Below are 15,663 nucleotides of genomic sequence, written 5' to 3' on the forward strand. Positions count from 1 at the left end.
AGGCAAGCTTGCACAGCCATAAGAATGCACTTCTGTGCTTCCAAAAGGCCAACCACCATCACTCCACCCCCCAAAAAAATAAAAAAGAAAAAAAGAAATAAATTACAAACACAGCTGCACAATTTTCTGGCGGAAAAATTACCCTGAAAAAAACGACACTTTGTCAAGCCCTGGAGAAAACATGGCAAATGAAAAGAAATAGCACATGGAGTGGGAAGGGGGAAACAAAACACAGTTCTGCTGTGAAGGACATTAGGACACCAGCTGAAGGACTGAGAGCAAAGGTGGACAAAAAACAAGGCACAGTTAGCCCAGCTATCTGTTGGGCATGTTGTAGGCTTTTTGGGCAACCACTGTGGCTTATTTACAGATGGTGCAGCATCTCTGCTAACTCACCCAGTAAGTAGCTCTTTTTCACATAGTGTATAATTTAATGTACATAATTTGTTGCCACAAGGAGTGGTGGAGATCATTAGCTTATTTGGCTTTTTAAAAAGATTAAACAGATTCATGGCAAAAAAAAAAAATTCTTAGTAGAATTAGTTACTAACTCTTACCTAGTATTCACAGTGATGGCTGTACATAAGATTCAGATTCAGAGGCTATTTATTTATTATTTTAATATCCTATTTTTTTTCCTTTCAAGGAACTCAATGTAGCTTACATAATTTTTCTCTTCTCGCAATCTTATCTTCACAACAACCTGTGAAGTAGGTTGGGCTGAGAGTATTTGATTGACGATTCAATTGAAAGTCATCCAGCTAACTCCATGACTGACTAGACAACAGATCTCCTGAATCCCAGTCCTGTTCTCTTAACCACTATACCACACTGTCTCTCAGTTTGCTTCTGAGTATCAAGTACTGGGGAGCAGCAACATCAAAGGGTCATTGCCTTCATGTTACATTAGTGGTTTCCTAAAGATATCTGATTGGCCAATAAGATGCTGGAGTAGATGGAATTTTGGACTGATCTAGCAGGACTTTAGCAATTCAATGTGCATCCCTAGTTCAAAGCCATCCCACCCCTCTGTATCATTAATTGGTCTATAGCTTTTATATGCTTTTTTTTAGCATGCAGTCTCTTCTTCTCTTATTTATCCCCATCAGCCAGGAGATATCAGGGGGTGGAACGGTCAAAACGCTGGATATCCTGCAACGACAAGCAACAGTAAGTGTCATATCTAGATATATTAATTTTTACTTTTCTTTCACCTTCTGCTCATCATTTTATTAACCTAAAACTATTTTTCAGTAATTCAGAATAATGCCAGTTACCCAGAACCAGTTGTCACCATGTTAATTTTTTTATGTTTGTCTGAAAAGCATATAGATGTGTAGTCTTCTGAAGAAAAGGTGATTTGCTTTTCTTATTACATGGTATCTCAGAACATTCCATTCTATTTAGTGATGCATTCATGCTTGTGCCAAGTGCTGAAGTAGGTAAGCCTTTGTTCTAGTCCAGCAGAACTATTCTTGTGAGGAACTAGTAGTGTGAAAATATGTAAAATCGTGGCTTCTAATTATTCCCAGTGTTAATGTAAGACTATACAGAGATGAATCATACAAGTTTCCTGTCTGCTTCAAAATTAGTGTGTATAGACCTAAATCTTCATTCAACAGTGAAAGTAGATCAAGATTCCTTGATCTCAGAAAGTATTGTGGAACTTTTGTAGTTTCACCCAAATACATGCACATAAATATTCATATATAATATTTATTTATGGCTAGATCAAGTGTGGGTTGAATCAGGAATTAGTCGTACAAGTATGTTAATAGCTAAGCCTGCACCCAACCCTACTGTTTAAATTTGTTTTTCCTGTGAAAAGCTGTCTGTAAACAGAGCTTGGTTTAACGCACATTAAAATGTTGGGTGGACAGATATTGAATGTTCCTAGTCTATCTGCTTTTCCTAAAGATATCACATTTCCCCAGATGTACCACATTTTCTTCTTATCTCATGATGGAAACCTCTTCATGCTTCTCTCTAATTCTCAAATGCTCTTTGTCATTGCTGCTTCTTTGTTTGGCACTCTTCATTTCTTTGGTTCCCTTTGGCCCTCTTTAAAATTTACTGCTTCACAGTTTTCGTTTAGCTGTCTTTCCTGATAAACAGCACTGACAATACCTAACACAAAAGAAGTCAACTCTTACTCTTAGACATTATCTTCCTGTTAATGAAGGCTGCTCAACCAATTCATTCTGTGGCAATGGTATCTGAGAAATCTATAGATACTTTAGCATGTAATATAAGAATCAATTCATGGTCCCATTTCAAAACAGGACATCAGGTAATCTTATTTAGATTATAAATGTAGAAGAGGAATTTCCATGCATTTCCTGTAGGGTGGCTCTGTGAGTTCCTCATTAAAGTTAGGCTTTCCATGTATATTACAGTCACATTTAGGACAGGAACCACCCAATACATGTTAACAATCCAGAACATTTCATGTAATTATATAAATTAAACATTTTATATAATATTTAGTGATACTTTAAATCATTTTATAACATAACTGTAAATAAAACTACAAGACAAAAGGAGAAAATATATGTACATTCCTCCACTACTCCAAGGAAATACAGCTATTTGAGTTTTGCTCATCTTCAGAAGAGTGCCTAGAAGTGTGACTGTTAGATATTGAGAATGTGACACTATAGAGATATTGGCACTATAGCTAGTGTCAGAATTCCAGGAAGGTCTTATCTTCAAAAGAAAAGATTATCCAGCAGAGTGTGTGGTTAGCCAAAATACAGAGAGCTTTCTTGGGTAGGATTATGCATTATCATAGGACAAACATGTGTCTTAAGTAGACATGTCCCATTTAATGTGTGTACAATATTTCAGGATAGAATTTGTGGGCAGGAGGCTGATGGTTAACCCCCAACTGCTTGTGCTTCATCGTGGTCTCTGTGCATCACACATAATGGACACTGCGCCTGCGCAGTGTGTGTTGCGGGCCAGAATACCCAAGCTGCAATGGTTTTTGGCAGGAATTCCGCACCCCTCCCCCCTGGTGCTATATAAGGCGGAGTGCCCACCATTTTCCTCAGTCTTCTTTCAACCGCCGATTGCATTGCCTCGAGCCATTACCTTGTCTTCTCGTACTTACTGGTTGTTTCTCTAATTGTTTCTCCAGTTGAATACAAGTTATTTCCCCTTGTTTCCCAGTTATTTCTTTCCTCCTTATTTTCCTAAAATAATAATAATAATAATAATAATAATAATAATAATAATAATAATAGTAATAATAGTAATAATAGTAATAATAGTAATATAATAATAATAGTTAGTATCTCTCTTTTTCCTCTTCCCTTTACTATTCCTCTTCCGATCTTTTCGATGGCTCAGCGTGCGGCGTTTCGAAAGTGTTCGAAATGCGGGGCTAAAATGTCCCCAGCGGACCCACACGAGCTCTGCCTCCTCTGCTTAGGAGAGGGGCATCGCACTGATAAGTGTGGGCATTGCCAGGCCTTCACCAAACAGGCCAGGAAGAACCGAAAGAATAGGCTGAGAAAGATCCTTTGGGATCAAGCCCTACTAGCCTCTGACAAGCTCACCACTCAGCTATATCGGCTGGCCCTTCCATGGTGACCTCCCCCCGACCATCCGGGGGAGTTGCTTCCAAGGAGACTTCTTGTTCCTCCCACTCCTTACTCAAAAGGAGAAGCAGAAGCATTCCGACCACGGGGATCCGTCGGTCTCGAAGAAGGCCAAAAAAGGTAAGTCGGGCAAGACCAGCAGAAAACATAGGCCCGCTCCGGAATCACGAAGGGATTCGGATTGAACCACCTTGTCAGTTCAGACAGCACCATCGGTACCAACACCCTTGGCACCAACACCAAGAGAGCTGATGCAGGTCACGCCGCCCAGATCCCCGCAGAGGATCAAGCCTGCGGTCCCGACTATGCTACATCCACCCAAAGCGGTTGTTCATGGGTCGATGTCGGATGGAGAGATCCGTGACTCTCCTCCAAGGTCTTTGCCATGCCATCAACCGGCCCGCTCTCCAACCCCAATGCCATCCTCTCCAGAGGCTCCCAGGAAGACCACCGTGGTTGAAGCCAACCAGCATCGACGCTCAGCAGGACAATCCACCAGATCATGGGTCCCAATGCCGTATGAAGGGCCGGAAGCCTCACAGCCTCAATACTGGGGACCACCTCCATATGGCTACAACATGCCAAGGGAATATGGCCCTTGGTCCCAACAGACAAGGACGGAAGCCCCTTTACTCTGGTACTGGCAACCTCTTGCCATCCTCCTTCACTGGCACAATCATCCTCAAGTCCACCTTACCCATATGACTAAGACTCTGAGGACTCCGACGATTGTTCCACATCTCCTGCGGCAGTCATTTCCACCCAGGGACCTGGGTTGCCCGAAGAGTCATACGCTACTTTCGGCGAGCTTATGGGCCGCTTAACGAGAGCCTTGGAGATCGAGGTTGAGCATCAGCCCATCGTTAATAAGGACAACTTTTATATTGTCCGGAAAGAACAATCCTCCACTATTACCATCCCATTGATTACAACCTTGCGGGAGGCTATGGAGGATACATGGACTTCTCCTGACCAACTTCAGTCTACATCTAGAAGGTACAAGTCCATGTACAAAGTCAAAGAGTAAGACATTCCCTTCCTCTTGAAACACCCGAAGCCCAACTCTATTGTGGTCGAATCATCCCAGTGACAAGACAACAGGGAGCACTCGGTCCCTAGGGACAAGGAAGGAAGGAAGGAAAATTGACCTTATGGCGTGGTGAATTTACGCCACTATGGGACTGGGCCTGAGAATCTCTAACTATGAGGTGACGATGGCGAGGTATCTGTATTTCCTGATGCAGCAGCTGGATTTGATCACCTCTTCCGTCCCAGAGCAACAACAGGACCTGGCCTGAGTCTTCATACGGGAGACCATGCAGCTCGTAATCCAACAGCTCACCACAGCCCTCCATCATGTCAATTGCGATTCCCGCGCTCTAGTTGGCTCTGTCACTCTCCGAAGGCATGCCTGGCTACAATCGTGTAACTTCCCGGAGGAAACCAAGAGACAGATAAGGGGATGCCGTTCGACGGATTGGGCTTTTTCCATGATCGGACAGATCATATGCTCTAGCATATTTATAATGCTCGGGCTACCGCCAGGAAGATGGAGATCCCGGGCTCGAACCGTCATAAGTGGCATCAATCTTGATTCCCTAGGTACCAACCTTATCACCGTTATCAGCCATGTCAACAATTCCCCCAGTGACAGCGGCGGAACTGTATGCAACCAGCCGCCCAATATCAACAGGGCCACCGCCACCAACCCGCCGATAAGAGGCAGCATTGATGGGCATTGCAAACCGATCCTCTCTCTCCTACACCCCTCCCCCCTCCCTATGGGGGCTGGCTGCAAAGCTGACTCCCTCTTTGGGAGACCATCACATCTGACAAATGGGTCCTTTCCGTAGTTGAATTTGGATATAGAATCGAGTTCGACGTCATCCCTCCTTTGGGTCCGATGCTATATACTGCACCATCTGAAATTCTTAGAGAGGAAGTATCCCAATTACCTCAGAAGGGAGCGATCCGACGGACCTCGCGGTTTCTACTAGAGATATTTTATGGTACCGAAGAGAGTTGGTGGCTTACGCTCCATACTCGACTTGAGGGGCGTCAATGCCTTTATTACGACTAAGAAATTCCATATGACCACCTTACAAAATATCCTCCCCCTGCTAGAGAGAGAAGATTGGTTCGCGTCTATTGATCTGAAGGATGCCTATTTCCATATCGGTATCCACCCATTTTATAGGAGATTTCTCCGATTCACAGTTGGCTCCGACATTTTTGAATATAATGTCCTTCCTTCGGACTTGCCACAGCCCCCAGGGTATTTACAAAGTGTACGGCTCTGATATGTGCTCACCTTCGTCAACGAGGTATTCAAATTTATCCATATCTAGACGATTGACTTATCGTCTCCCCTTCTCGGGACCAACTTGGTACAGACATTGACATTACTTGCACCCTTCTGGAGGACTTGGGGCTCCTTATTAATACCGAAAAATCCTGTCTCACTCCTTCACAGGTCATCGAGTTCATAGGAGTGCAACTCAGTTCGGTCCGAGCACGGGCATTTTTACCACAGACCCGTATGGACAGACTCTGTTCTGTAGCCAGTTGGGTCCAGAAAGGCAGGTGAGTCCAGGCTCTGCTTATCCAAAAACTGTTAGGCCATATGGCGTCAACAATTGTAGTTCTTCTGAATGCCAGACTACAAATGCAGCCACTCCAGTTGTGGTTCAATGCGGTGTTCCAGCCCATCCACGACTCTCCAAGACGGCTTATTCTTCCTCCCGCTTCAGTTCGGCAAACGCTGACTTGGTGGATGAACCCAGACAATCTCACAATCTGCGTTCCATTTCACCAGTGACAACCTTCCATCTCGCTCCATACCGACGCGTCTCTCATGGGTTGGGGAGCACACTGTTCCAACCTACAAACACGGCACCTGGCAAGCACATGAGAGCTCCAATCACATCAACTTTCTCGAGTTGCTGGCAGTTTTCAAGGCACTACGATCTTTCGAACCCATGTTATGGAACTGATTGGTACAGGTAGCCTCTGACAACACAGTTACCATTTTTTACCTAAACAAGCAGGACGGTACAAAATCGGTACCACTGGCTCAGCTATCCATACAGATTTGGGACTGGTGTATCCCCAGAGGGATTTCGCTTACGGCAATCCATCTGGCAGGAATACACAACCAAGAAGCAGACACCCTGAGCAGGAAGATGTCGTCAACCCACGAGTGGGAATTAGACAACCAAGTTTTCAGAGACTTGTTCACCCGGTGGGGCACCCCTACACCAGACCTGTTTGCGACAGCTTCGAATTCGAAATGCATGACCTACTGCTCCAGGGCGGGAATCGGTCTGAACTCACTAGGGGACGCCTTGATGGTGAGTTGTTCGGATTCATTCCTGTACGCCTTTCCACCAATTCCGTTGATCACCCATACCCTGGAGAAGGCTGGCCGGGACCAAGCACGGGTCATCCTCATTACACCATGGTGGCCCCATCAACCCTGGTTCTCGACCGCTCTCAGACTATCAAGACACACCTTCTTCCATCTGCCACGAATCCCTCACCTGATTACGCAGGGGAGAGGGACGATTCTTCACCCCGAGCACAACACTCTCAAACTCAATGTGTGGCTCCTGCACTAACTGCCTCTGCCAACCCTCACATACTTCGGCAAAATACCTCGGTTTCGACGCCGGAGTGTCAGTTGGTACCAAGGGACCTCACTCGACTCTCTTCTGGAGCTACGCCATCCCTATAGGAAATCGAGTTCATCTTACAGTCCACCCTTCAACCATCCATTCATCAGTTGTACGAGGCGAAATGGAAATGTTTCACCATGTTTTCGGAAGGTAACCGTTTTACTCCGGAATCGGCTTCTATTGATAACATCCTTTCCTTTTTGCTTTCTCTGCATCAGTCTGGACTTAAACCAGCCTCTATCAAGGTCTACATTGCAGCTATATCGCATTTCCGTGACCCTCTGTCAGGTTCGTCCATGTTTTCCCATGCACTCATCCAACGCTTCCTTAAGGGATTACTAAATCTCCATTCTCCGATCCATCCATCAGTACCGACTTGGAGTCTATCTTTAGTTCTCCATGCACTTAACAAGGCTCCTTTCAAACCCCTTGCAACGACAGATTTAAGATTGCTATCTTGGAAGGTAGCCTTCTTGGTCGCCATAACCTCAGTGAGGAGGGCAAGCGAACTTTCCGCTCTCCATGTGGACCCACCATACCTGAACTTCCACAAGGAAAAGGTAGTTCTGCGTACAGATCCAGCGTTTCTCCCCAAGGTGGCCACAGCATTTCACGTTAACCAGGACATTGTGCTTCCAGCATTTTTTCTGTCCCCGTCCACTCCCATAGAGAAATCTCTTCATTCCCTTGATGTGCGCCAGTGCCTAGCTTTCTACCGGTCATGCACAGAGAGTTTCAGGAAAACTAAATGCTTGTTTGTTAAATACTCTGAACCTGAAAAGGGTGCACCTCTCTCTGCCCAGAGTCTATCGAAATGGATAGTACAAACCATTGAACTGGCTTACCAACTGGCCAAGATAGATCTTCCCATTGCTCCCAGGGGTCATTCCACCAGGGCCGTGGCAGCCTCCTCAGCCTTCTTGTCAGGTGTCCCACTGCTGGACATTTGTAAAGCTGCTACATGGACAACTCCCTGTACCTTTACCAGACACTACAGATTGGATGTTCGGGCCAGGCAGGATTGCTCCTTTGGACAGGCCGTTCTTTCATCTATCCTTCACTGATGACACCGACCCATCTCCAGTGAGTGAAGCTTACTAATCACCCATTATGTGTGATGCACAGAGACCACAATGAAGAAAGTCAGGTTACTTACCTGTAACTGTCGTTCTTCGAGTGGTCATCTGTTCAGTCACACAACCCGCCCTCTGGCCCCACTCGGTGTTGAGGGACAGGATGGTAGTCTCTTTCTGTCGTCTCCTCTACTAGCTGGCGCGCTGTGCTAGGAAGCGATCTGCCAGTCTCCAGAGACTGAGGAAAATGGCGGGCACTCCGCCTTATATAGCACCGGGGGGAGGGGTGCGGAGTTCCCACCAAAAACTGTTGCAGCTTGGGTATTCTGCCCGGGAACAGGCACTGCGCAGGCGCAGTACCCATTATGTGTGACTGCACAGATGACCACTCGAAGAACAACAGTTACAGGTAAGTAACCTGACTTTCTCTTCCCAGGTCATTTCCTCCAACAGCTGGCCTTATTTCTGGTCTCAGAGCCTAATAATAACAGAAATGTAACAAATAACGGGGAAAGAGTGGATTACTAAGGGGAAATTGGTGAGTAAAGGAAGAATAATAATCCCTTTTCACAGACAGAGTTTCCTCTACACATGTTTCCATAAACCCACCTTAGTGTTCAGAGGCCAAAACAGGATAGGATTCCCATAGGAGACCAGATTCCAGCTGAACACCAGGAAGAACTTCCTGACTATTAGAGCAATATGATAATGGAACCAATTACCTAGGGAGGTTGTGGGCTCTCTCACATGGGAAGCATTCAAAATGCAGCTGGACAGCCATCTGAGAAGGATGGTTTAACTTGAAGTCCTGCACCAAGCAGGGGGCTGAACCTGATGGCCATCTTGGCCCCTACCAACTCTACTGTTCTATGATACTGTGATTCCGTGATTAACTCATGGTTTGTGGTGTTGGCAAGGCTTCCTTTGGGACTTCCTATGCTGATACTATAGGTGTCCAGGTAGGGAGTGTCTGACCCTGCTGAAGTTAACATTCCTAGTATTAACCTTGGCCAGTTCATACAAAAAATACTGTTCTCATTAAGAAGAGATGTAACTCTTGGGTTCTTCTTAAGCTAGGCTTCGACTGAATTGATCAACTACATCTGTTTGTTTGTTTCTGTCAGTTCTTTGCTGCATACTTGAGGAAGCTTTGTGTGAGTTTCCCACCTGCAATGAATCCATGCTCTGTGTCTCTTGTGCTCTTGTCTCTAGATGCAGCTTTTTAATGATCCTGTTCCTGTATCTTTTAAATGAAAAAATCAGTCTTTTACTACGCTATCTCCATTCTAAGAAAAGTTGGACCTGTAACATTTCTGTGCAGAGACCTGCCAGTCTAGGAGCAGAGATGGATAAAAATCCAAAGAAATCACCATGGTAGTAAAATATTGAGGTGGATTATATAGCCCTGAGACTATACTGAAAGACTGCTAAATCCAGTAATCTCTTTGGGCAGGTAATCTGCCATTATCTATGTCCCTTCTGTAAATATTTTAATAGGATTATGTCCATCTGCAAAAGATATCGGCCATCCATGAAGATGATTTTTTACAGAACTATCCCATTTCCATACCCATAGCTAAGTGGAGAATATGATAGCCATTTTGTGTATTTTTTCAATGGCCTCAAATTATGCTATTCATACATTAGAAGACTCCTTGTAACATGGATGCCCTAGCTGCTTCAGCTGTGATTCTGTGCCAGAAAAAGATGTTATAGTTCTCAGTATTGCTAGCCAGCTACATTGGTTGGATAATGCCGAAAGCTGTAGGACTTGTTTCTGTTTAAACACGCATAGGATTGCATGCTTAATCATAACAAGTCACTTAGTATCCCAAGAAAAAAAATCCATGCTCAAAATATATTTTATTCTAAGTGCAGTGTATCAAGTAGAAGAGCTTTCAAATTTTATTCTAAAATAATGTTAGAATGTTCACCTAAACTCTGGGGTAAATAAGTTCTTTATGTACATCAGGGCTAAATTCTGCTGACATCTGAAATATCCACTTGAAAATCAAAAACAATGAAAAAGCTTTTATTTTGAAACACTTGTTTTTCTTCCCTTGCTCATTTATTACTTTGGGCTTTTGCATGAAATCAGGAACTTTGTTCCTTAGGAGTCCATCTGCTCCTGCTGTTTGTTCACCATCTGAAATCATAATCATCTGTTTGTGACACACTAATCATTTTCACAGTAACTAATTGTGATGTCACAAACAGATGATTATGATTTCAGGTGGTGAACAACCAGCAGGAACTAATGAACTCCCAAGGAACAAAGAAGAATGAGCTTGGAAAAAAACAGATATTCATGTCATAGTTGTTGTTTTCCAAATTCAAGTTTGTATGGAGATATAGCTATTTCTATTTATTTAACAGCACCAGGTAGGAAAACATGTCAAAACAATATTAACATCTACTTACCAAAATCCCCCAGAAATAATATTGTCAGTATATAGGGAAAAAAATCTAATGGAATTGTCTGAACATGTTTCTTTACTTCCTTGTTACTAATATTTTAGATAAACAAAATACATGAAGATGGATATTTATGAAATTCTCTATGCTTGTAGGTGTTTATCTGAAATGAAAAGCACATATCTGTGGCATTCATATATCTTGTGCTGAATATTTTTGTTAATTTTCTCCTGCACTTTTCCTTAATGATTCTTCTGATCCAGGGACAGGGAATGCTAGTGGAGCCCTCCTGTGGCTAATTTAGCACTTGAGAATTTCCATGGATGATAACTAATAATTTCAACATTGAATAAAATGCATTACTTGTGTTTCCTATATGCTAAAATAATTTCACATGGGTAGAGTGAGATTCTTTTTTAAACAGTGTATACATTCTTAATATATTTCAAATTTTGCCATATGTAATAAATTGTGTTGTATTTACTAATTTGAGTTTTATGTTTTAATATGCATTTCTTGGAGGGCTCTGAAATTCTAGAATTGTGTTCTGTACCAATTCTGGAATCTTCAAGACTTTCCACTAGGCAGCTGATACTCCTGCCCTTCCCTGTTGACAGGGCAGAAAACCCCTGCACACATGCTTTGAGCAGTGAGACGGATGTATTCTTCTGAAAGTCTTTAGAATAACAACAGAATTTGCTCACCCTCCACTGAATAATAGTGCTTAATTCCCCTTGTTTATTTGCTAGTAAAATACATTATCATGCTTATTTATTTTCTGTGCATTTGGTTAAAAAAGCATTCTGTCTGGTTCTTGTGGTATAGAGGGCCATTGCCAGAAAGTCTCTTTAACATATGCCTCTACCACATATGTTTGCACATAGTGTCCTGTACCTCTTTCAAGGGAGAGCTCTCTGTTTTTCTGTGGTACTGGTCCTGTTTTCAGAATTGGAGCAGAATCATGGACCACAGTGTCTGCTCCCTTATCCTTACAGCACAGAGAAGACATATGGTGTCTTCCATATCTTCATTTTACCCTAAGCATTTTACCCTAAGCTGCTTCAGTTAGGCATTCCTATGCTTTTTGTTTCTGTTCCATTGCTCATAGAAAACAATTTAGCCTTAACTCCCAGATCCTGAAAGAGGCACTGTACTATCCAATCAGAAAGGGTACCTATGTGGACCAATGTGGACATAGCAACCACTGGGTGATTGATACTTTATACTTTCTCGACTCCTCAATAAACTTTTCTCAAAGGAGTTAGTAAACATGTAGCCCATTTAATGGATCTATTCCTTTTGTCCTCCTCCATGGCCAAGCCCTTTGCAACCATAGCCACATGTGGCCTTCATTTAAGATAACCTTCCTGGTTGTAGTCATCCATCAGCAGGGTTAGTAAAACTGCCACCCTGTGTCATGATTCACCTTTCTTGTACATTCATACAGATAAAGTTGTCTTCACATTTATACTAAAAGGTGTATTTCATTTTTACTTGAGCAAGGATATTAATCTCCCTGTTTCATACTGAAAGATAATTATGAACCTTGGAGAATATAATGCCTTTCTCTTCTACATTCACATCCAACTTTCTGTTACCATAAACTTGTGTGCAGAAGCTTCTCCAAGTGTTGTGTGCTAGGCTTTTTCCTTAGGTCCCACAGTTTCTGAGGTCATGTTGGGTATTGATTATGAGTAGATTCTATATTTCTTTGTATCTGTCACTACACAGTATTATATTGTTGTGGTTGCCCAGTTCTTGTGATGTTATGTGTTTTGTAGGTGATGGTGGATATATATTGTTTATGTAATAGTATCATTAAATATTTCCTTATGATGCCTTCTGCATTTTTCCTTGCTGTCATTAACACTTACAGAATGTTCATGTAGGGTACTGATATGCCTTTTGTCTCTAATATTCTAGTATTAGGTTTAGCTGTGTAATTTAGCATTCAGAATATATATTTTAAATATGGTAACAAGTTTAGCACTCAGAAAACTGATCAGAGCCACAGTGCACCAAGTAATGATCTTGCCTTTCTTCTTTCTAAACTGTTAAAGCACATGTGCAAAAATTTGTACCAGAACCCATATACATGCCATAATCCAGCAAAAGAGAATAATCCCGTGCTTCTTAGTGGATCATAAACCATAGTCTTAAATTAATCTACATTCACACCTCATTGTGGATACACCCTGTCTGTACTGTATTGCTTTCAGTGGTATTCACATCCTCAACTACATTCTGATTAAGCTAGTCATGTGGTTCACGTTTTCTAATAATCCACATGGGTTGTTAAAAATATGAGCAGGACCAAGTGTGTGCAGCAACCCAGGGTTGGAGTGTTTAGCACTCCAAACCCATCCAAACCCAGATGGGGTCCCATGGCATCCAAACCCAGAACTCTGAGTTGCTGGAGAACAAACAATTCAGAGTTTGAACACATGGTTTTATAATCAGAAAACTGGTCACTGAATACCTTTTAGGAATGTGATGGAGCTGAATTTAGGTGATATACCATGTTAAAGAAACCCAAAATGTAGTATTTGAAGTGACAACATCAGAAGGCTGGTACTCTTCAAGTTCTATTTGTAGCAAAGCTGATGCTACCTGAACTCAGTGCCCGTTAAGTAAAATAACAGATCTACTGGAAAGAATTAAGTCTGGTTATAATAAAGAAAGATGAATGTGTGCAAAGGGAACCTGAGATTCAGTCCTGCTATTATTGTACAAGTAGTCTCAATGAAGTATATCTGAACAGCTCCTTGGATTACCAGTGTTTTGTATATTCTGGTGACTTTTGTGCTTACATCACTGGGCACTCTCCAGCAAGACTGTTGCATCCATACTGGTTCTGGTGCATTTTCAGAAGCAACTGCTTGCTCGGTGAGACTTTCTAAAAATAACCCTTGAAACAAACATAAATGCTTTGGACAAGCCAGCAGAGCTCACTTCTGCAAGCTTTGCTGCCCTGTCCTTTTCCAGAAACAAATGTTCCACTTGCTTTTTGTTAGTTTTAGAAGTGTAAAAGCCCCATCACACTAGCAGTCACTCCTATGAGCACATGGACACAATAGGCTACTGCCCTCTGTGTTTTCCTTTTTGTGTTTTTTTTCCAAAGTTATATCTGAAGTTCCCAAGGTAATATGATGCTCATTCTCAAGAGTATACATTGCTGGGAATTTCATGAGAACTGACCATAAACAACACTGACAGCAATGTATTTTTATGTTGTATTTCTCATTAATACTCTAAAAATGGTGCCTGGGAGTATATAAATGTATATCACCATTGGTTTTAGTGAAAAACAATTTCTGATGGAAAAGGACATTCTTATTGGTTGAATGGAGAAAAACTTGGAATTATTCCATGGTGATCAGAGATTCTGCCATACATTTCTACCCAGAAGTTGTCATTACTTTTTGGAGAACTTGAAGGAGTATACTACATATGGAATGCATTCAGATGTATTGCCAAGCCATGGTTTGTTGTGTCCATGAGGATAGTTGTGCCTAGGAAGTGCATATTTCCTTCTTTCCTGTTGTGATATGCTATGATTTCTTAACTGTCTTCTGGTTTTGGAATATTATGGTTAACATTGCATCTGACTGTGACTAGCTATGGTTTGGGCAAATCCGCAGTTGCATTTTAAATTCAACTGAGGATCAAACATGAGTTGCCAGGAACCTAGAAGAAAGAATAGCAATTTTGGTGTGTGGTGTGTTATTTCTTACAATTTTGAGAACAATCTTAACTTTCAGTCTTACCACATGGTAAGTAATTATTACCATGTGAAAACTGAGGGGAACATCATCTTGTGATGACTGTTGAAACTTGATGGCACATAACAGCACCAAAAACAATGTAGGGCAGAAGAAATGCAAAGGCAAAGATTAACAGCGCTCATGAGGAGAGGAGCTAGAAGCATCATCAGGCATTATTCTTTATATCAGAGTGGTTCTTTGCTCCAGAACTCCTGCCAATTCTGGATCCGAGGTTGGTCTTCTGATTTTAGAGCTATGAAAGAAATAAATGCATGAGCCCCAGAAGTAGGGAGGAGGGGCACTCCAGATTTGCTCAGTGCTTCTCCGAATTATCCTGTAGTCATCTAGATAGCATCTTATATAGTCTTCTTCATTTTTATGATGTCTGTAATATCCCCGTTCTCTTTCATTGATAAGGAAAGCTTGGTGCAATCATAAGTACTTCCTACACTTTTTGGAAAACTTTTTTTCTCAACTCTGAGAAGAAATTTCCTTTACATGCAGTACTTTGGATCACAGACAAAATTCTCCTTTTTGATGTTAGAATTAATGAACAAATGTACATGACTTCATTATTTACAAACATAAATTAATGTGTTCAAATAAAAATAACCAGCAGGTGTAAAAACAATTTTAATTAATGATTGAAATATAATATTGGAATGATAGTGATGTAACATAATTGAAAGTCAATCACATAACCTTGTTCTTGAAAAGCTCTTCTGTTGTGCATTTGCTGGATATAAAAGGAGAAGTCAGAAGTACCAATCTGGTGCCTTGCACCCTCTGCCCCCATTTAACTTCCTTATAGCAGTGGAAATATAGAGCATGTTATTGTATGATGTTACTTAAAATACTGAGAATATTGTTCAAAATCATTGGTAGTTGATAAGAATGGCAGAATCCTCAAAGGAGTATTGTGTGACATAATTTGTTGATATGTGTAGAGCTTCCAAATCCTCCAAACAAAAGGTGTTACATAAGTGGAAAGTCCTTGTCATTATTGCTAATTGAATGATGTTATTACTGTAATGTGGATACAATTTAAAAACATGTGGTATATTATGTGAGAGAGCTTTTTATTCATCCTATGCTTCGTACTAGTTGTTTTAACATTTAAAAAGATTAGTAATCT

At 41.8% G+C, this 15,663-nt stretch overlaps 1 protein-coding gene across 6 annotated transcripts in view; it reads left to right on the top strand.

The window, feature by feature from the left end:
* The window catches only part of STAU2 (staufen double-stranded RNA binding protein 2), a 169,260-nt gene that overhangs the window by 67,222 nt on the left and 86,375 nt on the right, over window positions 1-15,663 (top strand). For all 6 annotated transcript variants that reach the window (XM_044423932.1, XM_044423930.1, XM_044423931.1 and 3 more), the window contains one exon: window positions 1,110-1,170. In XM_044423932.1, coding sequence (XP_044279867.1) covers window positions 1,110-1,170 — 61 coding nt within the window. The remainder of the gene's footprint in view (window positions 1-1,109; window positions 1,171-15,663) is intronic.

Source organism: Varanus komodoensis, unplaced genomic scaffold (assembly GCF_004798865.1).
Source record: "Varanus komodoensis strain SLA01 unplaced genomic scaffold, ASM479886v1 scaffold14_1, whole genome shotgun sequence".
Classification (NCBI taxonomy): Eukaryota; Metazoa; Chordata; class Lepidosauria; order Squamata; family Varanidae; genus Varanus; species Varanus komodoensis.